At 48.5% G+C, this 18,113-nt stretch overlaps 4 protein-coding genes across 4 annotated transcripts; 3 read left to right on the forward strand and 1 right to left on the reverse strand.

The window, feature by feature from the left end:
* Positions 1-683: 683 nt before the first annotated feature.
* Positions 684-2,761, forward strand: LTR84_001271 (uncharacterized protein; the record flags this gene model as incomplete). Its single annotated transcript, XM_064844897.1, is given in 2 exon segments — positions 684-688; positions 703-2,761. 2 exon segments carry the CDS (start codon positions 684-686, stop codon positions 2,759-2,761), a joined length of 2,064 nt encoding a protein of 687 aa, XP_064712757.1.
* A 1,300-nt stretch (positions 2,762-4,061) lies between these two features.
* LTR84_001272 (uncharacterized protein) lies at positions 4,062-4,993 on the reverse strand (the record flags this gene model as incomplete). The annotated part of the gene is made up of 4 exons (XM_064844898.1): positions 4,062-4,171; positions 4,218-4,638; positions 4,799-4,806; positions 4,987-4,993. The coding sequence occupies 4 exons, from the start codon at positions 4,991-4,993 to the stop codon at positions 4,062-4,064; spliced, it is 546 nt and encodes a 181-aa protein (XP_064712758.1).
* Positions 4,994-7,121: 2,128 nt separating this feature from the next.
* LTR84_001273 (uncharacterized protein) lies at positions 7,122-8,569 on the forward strand (the record flags this gene model as incomplete). The annotated part of the gene is made up of 2 exons (XM_064844899.1): positions 7,122-7,128; positions 7,251-8,569. 2 exons carry the CDS (start codon positions 7,122-7,124, stop codon positions 8,567-8,569), a joined length of 1,326 nt encoding a protein of 441 aa, XP_064712759.1.
* Positions 8,570-16,926: 8,357 nt separating this feature from the next.
* LTR84_001274 (uncharacterized protein) lies at positions 16,927-17,850 on the forward strand (the record flags this gene model as incomplete). Its single annotated transcript, XM_064844900.1, has 1 exon — positions 16,927-17,850. One exon carries the CDS (start codon positions 16,927-16,929, stop codon positions 17,848-17,850), a length of 924 nt encoding a protein of 307 aa, XP_064712760.1.
* Between the last annotated feature and the right edge of the window lie 263 nt (positions 17,851-18,113).

Below are 18,113 nucleotides of genomic sequence, written 5' to 3' on the forward strand. Positions count from 1 at the left end.
GGCACGTGTCAGGCTTGACCATCTTCATTTTGAGTGGGGAGAGGCCAGAGAGCTGAGTCCAAAAAATGTTGAGAGACTGAAACAGGTGTTCCGCACGGAAAACATTCAGAGGCTAGAACCTCGAAATCACATTCCCGCTGTCCTAAGTGAGAAAGACCTCGATAGCGCCGTTCAAGACTCCAAGATCCTAGCAGAAACGTTGCTGAGCAATCCGGATGGTAATTTTCCGATGCTGAAGTTTCCCCGAAATTACAAGTTGACCTGCCTTCATGGCGGACACCGCATTCAAGCCGCCCGAGAAACGCTGCCTCCGACGGATGCGTGGTGGACGGTCGACCTTTATCTCACCGGTATGACCACGTTTGATCGGCAGGACGTGCGCTGATGTCTCTCGTGTGCTAGACACTAACCCTGAACTCAGGGCAACTTTGGTGGAAGAATATTCCAACCAAAGCAAACCCTCCGACGGAGAAATCTACCGCAAAATTCGGCAATACGAGCGAGAAGGCAATGTCTGTTTCAAGAAGCGGTGGAAGGCGCGCCTCTCCTCCCACGGACGGCGAAGTTTACAACAATTGTTTAATCACGGGGACGGAGAGCTGACCGCTGCGTTTGATAATCTGCTTGATATTCCCGGGCTCTGGGATGGCATGAGGATCAGTACTCTCCACAAGATGATAGGCATGAAGTGCGACGAAGTAGGTTCCTTGTCGGTGCAGCCGAATCTGGCTCACGTCGTGATCAGGAAGTTCTCCACTATCTCGAACATGTTCGAGAGGTGTGGCATCGACTCTTGCGTGGTGATAAAGCAGCTCTGCAAAAGGTCGATCAAGACACTGTGAAAGCACTCGAGCTTCGAGCTCCGCGATACTCCCGGCGAGAGTCCCTGCTTCTCTACGGGCAGATGCTCAGTGGTCAAATCTTTGGTGCTTTCAGCAGAGAAGAGCGTGAAGAGATCTGGCTCGATTTGCGTTCCATCGATGGTCTGATCCCTTCCCTCTTCACATTCTTTGAGGACCTCAAGTACCTCAGTGCTCCTGCAAATTGTTTGAAACAGTTGGTACATGTGTCACGTAGAGACACGCTGCGTACTGCTTTCCAGCGAAAGTTCGCATACAGCGAGGTTGCAGAGGAACAGAGCATTATCGAAGTAGCCGAGTCAACCTTTTCAGTCAAAGCAGGAACAATGGGCAACCGGTTTGACCTATGCTATCGACAACTGTGGCTCTTCGCAATGCGTCATTACAAAGCGATACCTATCGACGCGAGTAAGAAGGGAAAAGATTTGTTGGCTAAAGCTGGGCCAGAGAAAGCAGATGAGGCAATTTTATCAGATTTCGTTGTCCTTGCTCAACGACTAGGATTTGAATCCAAGGAGATCCAAGAATTGAGCCGGCAATCGTCAGATTGGCAGATTGCACGCAACGCCCTGCTGAAGGCTCGCAAACCTGATCGCTACCGCTATAACGAAGCTCATCTGGAGGACTATGTCGGGCGAATCGTGGAGTTATTCATGACTGCCACACCGCTTCCTGTCGGACCCCTCAGTCCAGTCTTGGTTTCTGGAGATCCTGACGCAGCAGGAAATCGGTGTGGCTTCCCCGATGAGGATGCTCAGGAACAGGACAGCAGGTTCCTTTTCTTGCCTTATCTTCACGACGAGGGCAGCGAGGTAGGACAGGAGATTACCTCATTTTTCGTCCGTCGATCTGTCTATCAAGCTTTCTTCGGCAAAATTTCGGACCTCGCGTTGGAAAACATCCCTGATTACCTGCTACGAGGCTATCCTTCATCCAGTCAAACCATCATTTCCACTTCCGAGTTGTCGCAAAGTAATGATGTGGAGTGTACAGATTGGCAAATATCCAGAACGACACAGCCAGAACTCCATGAAACCGGTGGACAACGTCATGAACAGCTAGAACAGCAGCGAGTCGAAATAGAGAGGTTAGAGAGACTAGAACAACAGCGGCTCGAGCAGGAGCAACGTGAGAAGGAGCAACGTGAGAGGGACCAACGTGAGAAGGAGCAACGTGAGAAGGAGCAACATGAGAAGGAGCAACGTGAGAAGGACCAACGTGAGAAAGACCAACGTGAGAAGGAAGAACAGGAGAAAGAGCAGCGCGAGAAGGAAGAACAGGAGAAAGAGCAGCGCGAGAAAGAGCAGCGCGAGAAAGAGCAGCGCGAGAAAGAGCAGCGCGAGAAAGAAGTACGCGAGCAGGAACAACAGCGACTCGAACTCCTGGTGCTACGACGGCTTGAGCAGGACCATGAGCAGGACCAACGTGAGAAGGACCAACGTGAGAAGGACCAACGTGAGAAGGACCAACGCAACCAAGAAGAACTAGAAACAAGGCGACTTGAGAAGGAGAAATTCGACCAGGAATCGGCAATGCACGAATCATTCCGACAAAAATCTGTGGCTTCTGGGGGGGGATATTTTAGGCATGTGGCGGACCATTCTGCCTTGCTCAAACCTGGCGTGGATGCAAAAAAGCCCCCTCTTGATGACAAGCGGCATACCCCGTTACAAAAACCAGTCAATCAACCACAGGTACCCGAGCAGCGAGTGGGCCAACGAGGTTTGAACTCAAATCCTAAGCCAACCAATTTGAAGCCAACCAAGAAATATGGTGGAGGCGTGTTACGATCAGATGAAGATAATGACGGTAGGATTCCTCGTACACTCATGAACGATCAGTCGGCTAGACAACGGGTAGGTGTTGACGTATATTCTTTGTTCAGCGAACTAACTTTATAGGGGCGTCCATCAATCGAATTACCTTCACAACAAATCCAGATCACTTTTCGGATTCGAGAGCGAGGCGAATGGAGGATAGCACATACGCTCGATGTGGATCCGTCTGACACGTCTGCGGTTGAAAGAATGGCTGTGAAGTATATGAGAAAGCAGATACGGGTATTTGATACCAATTTGCACATACTTACTCCACGGAACTGTTTCGAAGCTGCTATTGCTGATGGAAGAAACACCATCCTTCTGATACGAGAATCAGACATCAACATTGACGGAAAGCTTGAAGCTTCTGTGACTAAACTTGAATTCAATGATGGTCCAAGTGACAAGACGGGTATTGTGGAACGAGGCAGTTGATGAGATGGAAGCACAAATGCCAGACAAGTTATAAAATTATCATAGCGCTTTCGAAAAGCTGGCTACTTTTTATACAATATCGTGATAATTTCAGTGAAGTCATATCAGAAACTTTCCATAGTCTCGGACCAGTGAACCACGATGTGTAAAACCGTAGCCCTAATATAGACTCGGAGAGTCTGCTTTTCCATCCCCATCAGCCCTGATATTATGCCACTGTGCTAAATTTGGCCAGGCGGCAAATCATTCTAATCGTATAAGTTCCATCATTTAGCCTGGACGGCGGTTCTTTGTATTCGGTCGTTTCATCACATTCAACTAGTGACACCATGACAGAGCAGAGAATCTGTATCAAGGAAGGCGTGATCGTCGTTCGGCGGCCAGGGCTACATGGAACCCGATTCACGGCAGCGAAAACCGAACGGATAATCCGCGAAGAAAAAGACGAAAGACATGCCCGGGCGCAAATTCGATCATCCCGACAACAGAGGTTGGCAGATTCGAAACTTGACACTGAGATCATTAAGGCAGAGAGTGTGATAAACTTGAGAGATTCTCTCCTCAGGGAGCTTGCGATATACGAGAACAACTCCCTTGAATCCTCAGCGGACATGAATGTTGACACCATTGAGAGAATAAAAAAGACCCTTGAGAAAACAAAACTCGAAATTGTGGAGGCTTTGAAGACTTTAATATAACGGGGAGGATAGTTTACGAGTGGTGTTTACATTGAAAGGCTTTGTACTGGACAAATTCATCTTCCATCAACGTTGGAAGATTCTCTCGCAAGAGTAGACTCCAAGAGACAGGATACACCAGCACTCCGTGGATGGAAACGAGTCAATTCACAAAGCTAGTCGAGCAGACTCTCTGCTATACCCTTCTATTTTGAGATTTAGAAACACCTGCCCCTTAATTTACTTGCCGGTGCCATTTTAGTTCTCTTTCAATTTCCCTTGAAAGGCTGGAAGTCCACTTCGACGAGATCCATGTTGTTCTGTGAGTGTGTGCGTGCTGCCTTCCGCAATGCATCCCTCGTCTTGGCCAATGTCGACGCTGTGCATGCTCATTAGCCAAGCAAGATAAATAGGGTTAGGCTTACCTAAGACAAGCATTTTGCCATCGCTTGGTGGTCGCAATTCCTCTTTACCTTCCCAAACCGGGCTATTCGGTGCCGTTTCGTTGTCCAATGGCGGATTCGTCTGATCTGCTATCCCTAAGTCGTCCGTCGAGTACTCAGAGACCGCGCTCAGCCGAGTGAGAGCTATGCCTTCCTCATCCACGGTGGTGTGATGAGTTGATCGAACTTCAAGACGCGTAACGGATTGGCTTCGAAGAGAATCTCCATGAGAGCGACTTTCGGTAGCTTGAGTCGGCACGGTCGCTTGAAGTTCTCCGTCAAGAAGCAATTCTTTTGCTACAATACTTTCAAGATCTGCCCTTCCTGGATACACGGTGCTCCGCTCGCCGAACGATTCCTCTGGAATCTCATCTCGATCTACGTAGATCGAGATGCGAAGAATCTGCTGGGTATTTAGCAGTTGTAAAGCAGCTATTTCAGGCACATACACGTCCACTCTCGAGCTGGTCTTCAGTTAACGCCTCGTTTAGAAACGGTTGTGCAGCGATGCTAATCTCTGATCTCGTCAGCAAAATAACCGGTTCACCCCCGGACCTACTTACCGATGTCGCTGATCTGCCAAACTAGGTGAATTTTGCGGGTTGAAACTTGTCCAGCATGGTAACCATGAATCAGCATCTTCATATATGGTAGTAGAGCCGCGATTCCAACCCCGTCGGCCACGAGTAAAACTCTATCGTACTCACCAGCCGGGACGGTTTGGCCATGTGGTCCACTGAACAAAACCCACTTATCATCCACCCGTTTGCCTCGACTAGCAATGCGGAGGAGATTTTTGGTAAATCTGCCCCGTGGTTGCACGAAGAGATCTAGCGTCGACTGAGGCTCTGCGGTCCATGACGTTACCACGAATGGATGAATTTGCAGCCAAGCACCAGCACTCACCGAAGGTATCCAAATATTGATGTGCTGCCCCGGTTTGATATTCAATGACTTGGAGAGATATAATTTGAGGTGGACCACACCTGCTGAACAGGTGATGGTGGTACGTGAGCGCCGCCAACGGAAAACCCCATTTCTATTCAGAATGATGACACTCTCAGTAGTGAGCGTCGCGCCGAGTATTCCCATAAACACATACACGTAAAGTCGAGGAAAGACGTTTTTGGCAGGTAAATGTGTCCAGACCGAGTAGACAAAAAGAGATACTAACGAAACATGCGTCAGGAGAAATATTTTGTACGAGGCCTTCTGGGCAATCCGTGAAGCCACGGAGAGGAAGCATAACGTCGATCCGGCCTGGATAAGTTAGACGAGGAAGATATTGGGCACCGAGAAGCTTACAATGATGGTGAATACATGCGAAGACTCCCTCAGAAAAGCCGAGTTTTCTGTTGCTGCTGCCACGGCGACATGCAATATGGCGAGTATAAAACTCGCAATTCCGGCCGAGCGATGAATGCGTTGAGTGGATTTTAGTGAAAGCCTTAATATGCCTGCCAAGAAATCGAGGTTAAGGCTACCCAATAATGGACCCAAGTTTATCAAGGATAACGTCCCGGCGCGACGTCCCGCATGCGACAAGTTGTCGACCTTGAAGCTGAGACAGAACACGTTCACCATCACGTATAGACTCTGGAACAGCAAGGTAACTGCGCTCCACGGCCCAATCAGTGCGTGGCGATTGAGAACATCCACGTAAGTGAGGTGTCTCATTATTTTCAAGGCCCTCAGAAGGTGAGGTATGGTAAGGTGTCTCATTATTTCAAAGGCCTTCAGGAAATAAGGTATGGTGTTCAGAAGAACAAGAGAGAGCGCGATGCCGGCAAGGATGGTCGCGTACACCCATGTCGTATCCATCACGTCGTGGAAGGTGCTTTCGTGGCTCCGGGAACTGTAGAGGGAGACGGGCGAAGAAAAAATTAGCAACGAATGGCAATATTGTTGAGGCCGCTGAGATTGAAATCTCTCTTTCTGTTATATAATTTGCAGCACAATGATCCACTATCACATTCTTGCCATAATTGGCTGCCAGATCTTGACCAGGTGAGACTCGCATGCTGACGCCACCTATTCCAATAAGAATGGAAAGCCGTACGGACATAAAAAATCAAAACCTGCTGTGGTCCTGGGCCCACAGAGTGTGAAAGGGGGCTATTTTTAATTGGCTTGGTTTTCCTCTGTTTCGAACGCAAACACTAACAGCGAGTCCTAGACTCGTCCTCGAGATCCAGAAGGTGGAGAGTGCTGACAGGTTCAAAGTTTTCTTTCCTTTGTCAGGAACCGGTAGCTGCAGCAAAGAAAACGCTAGACAATGATTACTGTATCACAAAACACGGGAAGTGGTGGTCGTCAGAATTTAGAATCGCTGTTTGGCAAGAACTCCTTGAATTTGTGCAGGCTTGAAGTTGCTGGTGTAAAACGAATCTTATGGAAGGGTGACTTATCGGCGCAGCTAGCAAGCTATATTGAGACAAAAATCCATCACTGTCCAACGTGACGTATTGTATCATACAGATTTTAGTCCAATTCCCCAATGGACTAGAGGCTTCATGTTCAATCTGCAGGGGCAAGTGGTGATGACCTAGGAGGAGGAATGAGATGTGGCCCCCTATGATTAAGATCCGTAGCATTCTCATTGTCCCACATATAAGCCCTTCCTCGGAGCAGTCATCTGCCCGATCAAGACACGAAATACTTTCTTCACCTTCCATTCCTCACCATGGCTATAGGTGCATGGAATTTAGTCCTTCGATACTTTCACCGCACAGTTGTGCGAACCGACGCCATGACACCGCCCCTTTACCTGAGAATCAGATCCTCAAAAGCGTTCATAATTAGCGCTTGTGTACTCGCGATATTCACAGATACTTTTCTCTACGGAATAGTAAGTGAATATCAACTGGAAAGGGAAATCGGTGACTAATGGGGAGTAAAGATCGTGCCCGTCTTACCTTTTGCATTGGTCGAACGAACTGGGGTTTCTTCGAATAGTGGTAAGTCGACCATTACCGATGTTCAAAATTGTGACCAGGTCTCATCAGAAATTTGCAGTGGGAGTTTGGATATCGATATTGCTGGGTTGCTACGCGGGAGCATGGCTGATTGCAGCGCCTGTAGCAGGCTACTTGACCGATCACTTCGCCACCCGACGTATTACTTTTGTCTCCGCACTTCTCGCCCTAGGCGGTGCCACTGTGCTCCTCTGCCTCGGTTCTTCACTCACAGTGTTTGTACTAGGACGGGTCTTGCAAGGGATATCTAGTGCCTTCACCTGGACCGCAGGAATCACCCTTGCAGTAGATACTGTGGGCAAGCACGAGGTCGGAAAAACAATGGGCATTTGCAGCCTGGGCATGAACTTGGCTATGCTGCTCGCGCCTTTGGTCGGAGGCGTGATATTCGAAAATAGCGGTTACTACTCGGTCTTCGGGATTGCTTTTGGTCTCATCTTCTTGGATATGCTATGGAGATTGACACTGATAGAATGTGAGGTGGCCAGGTCATGGTCCGGCCCCGACAAGGAGGAGTACTGGACTATGGCCTATGGTAATAATGGAACTCCAAGCATCATTCCATCACCAATACGAATGGACATTCCCGATTTGGAGCCTCTCCTGATCAACGAAGAACGGGACTCGAACAACGGCTCCTCCCCGGACAGAGGTCAAGATGATACTACGGGATGGCTAGCTAACGTCTTAGAGAAATTCGCTCTACAACTAGCGATACTTCGAGACCACCGACTTCAAGCCGCCCTCGGGGCAAGTTTTGTACAGATCACCCTACTCGCCTCTTTAGATGCTGTACTCCCGCTCTTTGTCCACCGCGTGTTCTCCTGGGGTGCCAACGGCGCAGGACTTATCTTCATTCCTGTTGTTGTCCCGACGTTCCTGGCTCCGTGGGTAGGACATTACACTGACAAATATGGGCCGAAATGGTTCGTCAGTGCTGGCTTCCTTGCCGCATGCCCGGTGTTGATCCTTTTTCGATTTGTAACCAACGCTACCACGGGCCATATTGTGCTCCTGTGCGTTCTTCTTGCCCTTATGAGTCTAGGACTCGCACTGGCTGGCGCACCTCTCATGGCGGAAATCACATATGCCATGGAGTCGAAGGAGCGCCATCATCCGGGTATCTTCGGTCCGAGAGGCGCCACTGCCCAGGCATACGCTCTCTATTCCGTGTCACTGGCTGGTGGGCTTCTGGTGGGGCCACTCTGGGCTGGACTGGTGGAAAAGAAGGCCGGGTGGAGCACGATGTCCTGGACACTTGGCCTGCTGAGCGTAGCGACAACCATACCGACCTTGATTTTTACCGGGGGTTCGTTGAATTTAGGCATACATGGTGGCCGTCAATTCACACGAACTTGAACCCAGTGAAGACTTGGGCCATGCGCACGCAGTGTCCGGCCGCCCAAAGACACAAAATTCAGTCAAATCAACAGGAGTCATGGGTTACTACAGCAGCAAATGTGCGGCTAGAATTCACTAAATTTGTCGCTAAATGATTGACGATAGCTAGAATTGATTTGATTCCGTGAACTCTGCATCGATGGTTTTTTGATCCTTGCGCCACTTCAAAACCGCCTTCCTCAGCTGCTCCGCCGCACCTCGAACATCCTCCAACAGTTGTTCGGATATGTGTTGGATTTTGTAGTACTTCACAGCCTCCTTTCTGAGGGCTTGATTCTGCTCTTCAAGATTGCGTATTTCAATTGCACGAGTGCTCATGGTCGATTCTGGCTGGGCGTCATGCTGCCAAGGGTGAGCTGTCGACCTGGGGGGAAAGAAATGGTGGCCGTTGCGTTTGGTCGCTTGACTGTCAGATGACGGAGGATCAGGAAGCACTTTTTGTGGAGTTTGGGAGGATTCGACATTTTCCATGGCGGGACACGATTTACTTTGCCCAAGGTAAGGGTTGAACTGGATCGTACACGACACCGTGGACGGGCACCTACGTGGCCTACCTTCACCTTTATGGCATTGCCATCATGTGAAAGAGTAAGGTCTTGGCTTGCTAGTCCAAGCCAATACCAATAAGCATGTGGCATGGACACTACAGGGATGAAAATTTGAGACTTCCTTATGCGGTAGTGCGGAGTGGTATGCCTTGCTCAGAACATGCCGAACCCCATGTTTTATTCCTCAATTCGTGACGAGCTGCGTAATCCGTTGTTAACAGCTCTGACCGCCAGGGATGGAAGGTCAGGCATCTAATATTTCAGCACGTCACTAGAGCTTACTGTACAAAAAGAGCGAAAAGGGTTATAGTTATCCGTCGCAAGGCTTCACTCAGGCAAGAGATATCGTGACAGACGCCACTGCACTGCGATGTAGCAGTTCACTCATAATCACGCATCTGTTTCCTGCATTGTAGATGGCCACGAAAGAATTATTTAATAGTCCAGGGCTGAAATTGTCTATCTTCTACATGAGTCATATCCCAAGGTAAATCCTTAATCCTCGACCAAAATTAGCCCCAATAAGCAAGCAAGTCATAAGCTTGTTAGCCCTTTCCATACCATGATCCAAGATCCATTGGTGCTTCACACTTCTACCATCCACAAGGCCAGAGTTGCACTGAAGTAACGGTCAAAGGCACTTTGCGTATTCTCAAGTCGAGGTGCCAGCCATCTGCTCAGACGTTGGCCGACACTGTCGCTGAGTGAATAGGTCGATCTAGCGAGTATCGCGACAGTACCAGGTTGTAGCAGCGAAAAGAGTGTAGAATGCAATGAGTGTGGCTCCTTCGACCCTTGAGAAACTTTAATGAAGAACGAACAAAGTGAGACCTCAACATGACTTACCAACGCCCACTTGGACCTTGAAAAATGTGGATGAGGACTATGACAGTCAAAAATACGGTGACAACCTGGAAGCCGTCGAAGTGGAGAGTCATCGACTCGACTCCCATGGCCCAGCCTATGCAAATGGTAACGGGCATCACGAATAGAACCATGCCAACGGTGCATTTGATGGTGGTTTGCATCGCCCACTCCATTTCCTGTCGTTGTGCATGCAGCACCGAAATAATACCCTCAACGGTCGTGGTTGCCAGTGGCAACATGACCAGCTCAACGAAGTTACGGGAGATCTCACCTTTCTCCATGGTGGCCTCTAAATGACGCATCACTAGAATGGTAAGCCAGGTGGTGGACGCAGTAGCCATCAAACCGATAGTCAGAGCAACCGCAGGATGCAGCTTGGAATGCTCCCTCGTAGCCCTCTGATGACTGGCTTCCGCCAGTCTTCTTGAAAGACTCTCGTTCATTGCTGGCGGCCCCAAATGGGCACACCAAGGTGCTTGTACCATGGCCAACCTGATGTCTGGTGTAGAGTCATCGTCATCCTGTAGATGTGCATGAGAGCCGAAGAAGAACCACCAGTAACAGGTGTACAACAAGAGCAAAACAATGGATGTGACTCGGGACAATGTCGGCAAGGAACTAATTTCACCTTTGGACGTGTTAGTAGAGCCTATTGCCAATAGACACCGTTCTGTCTCTGCACTGACCTTCGGAATACGACACAAGAGTGGCTACCATGACAAGGCTACCTAGAGCGATCATAAGGAGACGGAAGTTTGTCAAGATGAGCTCACGAGGAAAGTGTTGAAGGTCCTCCCCCCAGGCGGCAACGAGGAAGCAAACACCTAGTATTAGTAAGTTGTTCGAGAATATTGAGCCGATGACAGCAGTCTGAGCCACCGTCACTTTGCCAAATGCCAAAGCAACCAATGAGAAAATGAGCTCTGGGGCCGTTCTGGCGATGTATGTCAGCACGCCTTCAGTAGACGACAAAGATCTTTCCTACCCTAACAGACAATCAAAAGCCCCAGCTATCATATGTGCTTTGTAAGGGTCCTCCAGTCGTACCTGTGTCCAGTTTATGAGATGGCGGATACACTGGCGTAATAAGGAGCCACTGGGGATTAGTGCTAACATACTTATCGCGAAGATCAGCTGTGATGAGGAGGTGGTAGCGGTTACTTTGTTCTCCAGGGTGGTAGCGACAATGACACCAACCAAGGTTGTGACGGCCAGAATAATCGGAATCTTCCATCTCCGGACGTATGGAAGTAATCTATGGTCAACGTTATGAAGTTTACTGAAATGTCTTCCCATTAGTTGCGGCATTTCGAAACTTGTCCGTGGATAGACTGTAAGTTCTTTACCTGCAAGACCACCGTTTTTCCTTTAATATCGTCGATTTGCTGGTGAGAATTCCAATTATAGGGATTTCTATTTCTGAATTTTCAAACACTGTTAAAATAGACCACCAGTCTCTCTATTTTGCCCCACAATGTCCACATCGTGCAATCTTAGCCGCTATATGTTGCTTGACGGGATAAAGAACCAGAGGTCTTTCCTTCCAGGCTCTCAGGCTGCATGTAGGGAATGATGGATTGAAGGTCTTCTCTTCACCAATCGCGCTGTTTTGCGTCGACTACCTTTAACGGCAGTCGAAATCTACCAAATAACCTGCTACACCAAACGCGTTCCTTAGTTGCATGGTAGGACGATCGTTAGCAGGAAATCTCAAAATAGGCCTCGAGAGCATCGTGGAAAAAGAAGCTGTCTTTGCGGCCTAGGTGTTATGATATGAGGCTCAAACGACTTTCATAAGGCGGGCGGAAAGTCTCATGAAATCATTCTGCACGTTTTGAAATGATAGGGAAGCTTTTAGTATAGTGCTTCAGTATATATGCTCCTACATTCTGAGGAAGTGGAAGAAGTAGAAGATTCAATTTATGCTTCCACTGCCGTAATACACAACATAGAGGTGGTACAGCCGGTGGTGGTAGTACTTCAATTACACCTGACCACTCCCGAGGGATATGCAGGTCATCCTACTAATGTTGTCTCTCGACCTATCTCTTATGGTGGTGGTACAGCCGTTTTCAATCGCGGCTTCAGGTTCTTTACACACTTTCTTCTTTTGAGACCCACAAGGTGACTCAATCATGATCCACAATATACCATATTAAGTAATGGCGGGAATGGTGGCTTCACCAATAGACTAGCCACGTAACATGGGGGCCTTGAGTATTTACAGAGCAGTACAGATGGCTCTTGGCTCGGGTCTAACTTATGGCAGCATGAATTTGATCTCGCTTGGCATGGCCACTGAGTACCCTCAGCCACTACTTCTCCTTGGAGGGTTTGCCGAAGGGCTCTTGACAGAAAATTGAGTAACCTTTACCAAAACCTCCCTCCTAACGTAGCACAGCCATATTAAACTCCAAATCCTCTACCAGAATCGTTCCTCTCTCCCTCAAATAGAATTCGCCGGTTTTGCAGACTCGATGAGCATATCTTCATGAATACGCTTTATTGGTTTACAATTCATAGCGGTTTGAGAAAAGCCATGTAACCTGTGCACCACATCTTAATGGATTTCAATAATGACAGGGCCAGCCCTGGGTGACAGAGGTGGAAAAAGTGCAACAGGTGCAATGTCTTTGGACAAAAGACGAACCAGGCCCTGCTCGTGAGTAGGAATAACTCCTCCTGCATGAAGAACAGTTACTGAGCTTGAGCAAATAGTCGAGATTTTGGTCCATCTGCACTTTCTTCATTGACATGATCCTCTGACTCGTAGCGTTGCTGAGTGTTTCAACTTCGTGGTTGTCCAGGAAGGAGATGGACTGGCGCCAGAATTCACGAATACAGGTCTCGAACAAGTCCATGTATTGGGTTGTTTGGATGCTGAACAAATTCAGGTATATCTGGGTAAATCGATCGAGTTTATATTGTTGGACGTTAGCTCGGAATCGCTTTTGCAAGGCCTGGTGGCGATCTTCGCAACGTTTGAACTTTAGGCCGTCTGCGCGCTCAAGTAGTTTAATAAGGTGCTCGTTTTTGTAGCCAGCCAGTGCCATCGCTTCAGCTTCGAGAATCATAGGCTCGATGAAATGACTCTGCCATCGACCCTGACTGTTGACTTTTTGGTTAGTTCGCAATTGGCGCCGAGCTATGCGGGCGGTTGCGTCGCGTCCAAATTGACGCCGAGATATACGGGCAAATGTGCAGAACGCTGAGCGACCTCGAGAACTGCGAAGTTTGCTGGAGAGAGCGAGACTTTCGGGATCGTATAACCCCTTGACTATAGCCAAGATGAATTGACTACAACGACGGATGGAGAGAAGGGTCTTCCGGTCAAGATCGAGAATTATCTGCTCTAGGACCTCTACTGGAAGATCCTGAAGACCAGCCATCGTCGAACCTGTTGTCAAGAGAAGAGAAAGCCAGGGACGAGCCCCTTTTATCCCGCAGGCAGGTAGACAATATTGCCAAGGACCGACCAGACCATGACGGAAACTCCACTATAATAGGTTAGAGATAAGACAGGGGGTTGTGAGAAGCTGGTTGTGCAGTTCCCTGCACAGCGCAGCCGCTGGGGGCGCAGGCATGAGGGCACAGTTGCCAAGTATGTAGTATGCCTCGCTCGGAATAGGCCCAACCTCTCTATGATGGAATCTTCCGGACAGCTCGCACTAAACCTATCAAGTACGCACAAGCTCCAAGCAGGACCATCAAATGCAAGACCTGATGACTCGAACCCCAATAGTCAAAGGTACCGGGTAACCACTTTTCAGGGATCTGTAAATACTACCATTAGTTAATACTCCCGAGAGCACGATCAACCACGTACCCTGCTGACATAGGTTATCGCACCAATGATGCTCAACACCGACGTCAATACCATCCACTCTAAGCTCATCCTCTGTTCACGCGCCTGAAAGCCATGTAGAATAATGCTGTGGCAAATAAAAACCAGAGGCGAGCATCCTAGGGTCACATACGTGATTGTGCGATAAGGTCGGAAAGTAGGCGATATAAACCGGGGATGTACCGTTACCAAAGCGCAAAGCGCAGACACGATTGACGTCTAGAATGTATTAGCTTTGAAAGTCACGCGCCGAAACTAAAACGCACCGAATACCAATACACCTTTTGGAGCTTGCTGTTCTCAAAAAATGCGAGGTATATGGCAGGAATGTTCGCTGCCCAGACAAGGATGACGATACCGATATAGTCCAACTGATTCCAAAATGATGCCACGGCTTTGCTGTGATGTGCCAGAATATGGTACCTGCCCTCGGTCAGCTAACATGCCACGCTTGGATGTCTTGGCTATCCTTACAGTGCGGATAAGAAGAAACAAGTTGCAGCACCGCAAGAAAAGAGTGTCAGCGAGACAATTTCCATCACCGGGCGGGTACGCGGTGATCCTTCCAAGAAGTTAAATGCATATGCAGGAGCGAGCACAAACACAAGAAAACCGACCAAGTGAGTCCAGATATTCACTGGTGCAGTCGATGTTAGCAAGCCGACACCCCAGACTCATTCTCATGAACCTCACCTGTCTCATTGTGGATAGAGAAGATGCTTCTTATACAGTTGCTCCATGAATTAGAGGGTTGTCGTCATATTGTTAGTAGTTCTCCCTCAGAAGGAGCTGGCCGCCTACCGATAACCGCGAACCAGATACTCGTTGTCTCTGTGCGAATTAGCATGTTTACCGCATGCCATTACATACTGACCTTTGCCATGATTCTGCAGGGCAATCCATCATACATAAGTGAGGCTCGTCAAGACAGTGCATCAACTTACGGAGATCGTCCCAGCCTAGGAGCCCATCATCGTGCCGAGATGCACCTGGATGGGAGCCAAGCCGGCCGGGATGGACGACTGTGTACCTGGGAGCCATTGTGGAACATTATTCAAACATATGTGTCCAGGGAACGGAAGTTTTGAGGAAAGAGTAGGAAAAGTCAACATATGTTTCAGTACGTATGAGGAAAAGTTTCAGAGCTGTTTTATACCTAACACGAAGTCATGCCTAAAGCATAGATGGGCTACAAAGCCAGACCAATATAGTGTAGGAGACATCCACTGTGCTCGGGGTTTCCAAAGAATAGATTTACAGTAGAAGCCTGCGAATCATTGTCTCTTGCCAAGATGCTGACGAACTCTAGGCTGGCGTCATCCTCGAAGCCCTTTCTGAGGCATATAAAAGAATGCCTCAAGAAGCTAGCCATCTCGCTACGTGCTTCGACAAGACTAGTGTGATACCTGCAAGATGGACAACCCAGATATAGTCAATATACGCAAAAACAAAAAGCTTAAGAGAACACAATTTTGGCGCCGTAAGAGGGGATTGTTGAAGGCGGGGTCCGAGCTTCACAAAAGGTGCGAAGCCGAAGTTTACATCCTTGTTCGGCGCCACGGTCGGTCATATATTTTCAGCTCAGAGAGAGGGACCAGTTCTCCATTCTCCGAACGAACACTGGTTCGTCACATCATACTATGGGGGACTCGTCTCACATCAAACAGGAACAGAGTTACCCGCCCCCTCAATGGTCCTTCCCCGACGACTTTCAGGATGATGATTCCACGCAGAGAGCGGGTGGTGATGGTGTGGAGTAGTGAAAGGGGCAAAGTAGTGGATCATGTTCTGTAAATATCCTCGTCAGCTATTTCTTACAATATAGCTCCGTGGCTTTAAAATGGTGTGGTTAAGGCACAATTATTATCCCTCTGTATAGAAGCGGCTTGAGGTTACTTGACAATAGGCTTCTCAATCAAATAAATTCGCCCGTTATGGAGACTAGTGCTGAAATCCATTCTACTCCCCAAGCCGAACGATCATTGTTGAGAGAGGATATGCAGATTAAAACAAAGGTAGAGGATGAAGGGCAAGGGCGCACCACAAAACATCACAATCAGGACAAGAAGAACCACTCCGTGAGACGTATGCAATCGTTCCGTCTATTTGCCACAAAGCATTTTAACACTTGAGTATAGGACAAAGGCTGAAACGTCGCCTTCAGCCAGCAAAGGAGGCGCACAAATCGTTGGTCCATGTGCTTGATCTCAACCTTCAGAATCCAGCACCAGGTGCCGATACAACCGTGGAAGATACTCGTCAAACAAACCAGCATATCATTCAATCGTCAGAGGCGGCACAGATAACGCAATGCGTCCAAAGAACACCCTTGAACTCTCATAGAGTAATCCTACCAGCTATAGATTTTGCATATCATCGAACGACCGCAACATCGCCGCAAAATCCTTCCGCTCTCATGGACACGTCCAATCCGGGGTTCCATTCAGGTGCACAGGTCCCGCGATTACTACCGATTGAACCTCGTCAAGGCGACATACCAGTCCTGCAATATTCCGGCAACTATCCGTCTCTACGGAGATTCCAGTGCCCTCACTGTGGACATCTCATGCAGGAATGGTGCGCAAATGGTTCGAATGAAGCCTTGAAGCCTTACTACAATAGCATTCCGAGTGCATCCGACAGGCCGCTCCCCAGTACCATGGTGTCCGATCCCCTTCCAGGGCGTTCAAATTGGTGAAGGTTTTTTCAGGGTTCATTTAGACTGGTGCAGGTTTTTGGACCGTGTGAGTCGTAATCTAGACCTCGATAGAAGAGCAAAGCTTGCCGTCTGAGAGAAAATATTTGGACTCCACAGGTGCATGGATGGTGCAGTCGATTAAGTCCGATTTAATAGACAGTAGTTGCATCACCAGGCCGAAAAGAATGTTTACTGGCCCAGGAATCAAGTCATCGTGCGTTAAAGTAGAGTGATGGGGAGGACTTTTCCGGCTAAGCAGCGCGCGGAGGAACCGGAAGTCCCGTAAGGTATTTAAATCCACCTCGCTCTCTGCGATGAGGGATTTCTGTCAGAAAGTAATACCTATTGAATTTCCGTTATGGCGCAGTCCGCTAAGCGAACCGACACATATTCACTACAGTGCGGGATTGTTGCGTCTTGCCGACTCACTGCCCAGCACCATTTGATTACGCAGCGAATTGGTGGTCTAATCTACCCTGCTATTTCCAATGAGATTAGATCCAGGAAGGACCTAGCCATCGCCGACGTCGGTTGTGGTAATGGAATATGGGCCATCGAGGCAGCAGAGGAATACCCATTGGCAGAAGTAATCGGTATCGACATATCCGACGCGCAGTTTCCGTGGACGTGCCCCGAGAATTGCTGCTTTCACGTACTGGATATGATGCGGCCAGTGGACCAGGATTATAAGGGTTGCTTCGATTTGATCAATGTTCGGCTGCTTGCAGGCTCTTTCGAAGGGAAGGAATTCACTCCCATCATCGACAACCTGCACCAAATGCTAAAGCCAAATGGCTGGATCCAGTGGCTCGACATCTCATCACCAGCAATTCGTGCTTACGACTACACAGAGCCAAGTATCATATCCGAATGGCGACTGCCATCACCAATCACGACTCAGATTCCACTCTTCATCAAGTCTGTGGAATGGTTCGACAAACTACCAGCCCTGCTGAAGCAACGAGGGTTCATAGATATTGAGAGATACGAGTGTCCTCCTAAAGAAAGCACTCTAAAACATGAAGCGGAGATCACTGTATTGGTTTTGATGGAACTGGGTCAATCACTCTTTGACGTTGAACCTGCTGCCGCTGAGAAGTTCAACGATGCTATTGCCGAAATGCTAGAGGGGATTCAGGACGGGAGGTTGTTTACGACGGTGTTACAAACCACTATCGGTAAAAAATTACATCGAGCTCTCAGAAAGCGAAAGCCCAGAGCAAATATGGTGTTGGAATGGCTGAAGAAAGAGCGGGAGGGTGGATCACGATCAAACATTTGAAGCCACCCTGACCGAATCGCGTGTACGATGGCCACATTACAGGACGATTTCTCCAATAGTACTGTACCCCATCACTCGTTAGGCAGATACTATCTGATATATCTTTTTCCGGTGGCGGCAAGTTGTGTGGCCGAAGTGATAGAATTTTCTTGGCCTATTGTACTTGTCGGGAATTCCAGAGACGTAAGCAGAGGGTTGTGTCACAGTCCAAGCTCCCTTGGTCTATACATTGACATGTGTCTTTTAACCTGCACTGAAGGCGC

Source organism: Exophiala bonariae (assembly GCF_035927105.1).
Source record: "Exophiala bonariae strain CCFEE 5792 chromosome Unknown scaffold_1, whole genome shotgun sequence".
Classification (NCBI taxonomy): domain Eukaryota; kingdom Fungi; phylum Ascomycota; class Eurotiomycetes; order Chaetothyriales; family Herpotrichiellaceae; genus Exophiala; species Exophiala bonariae.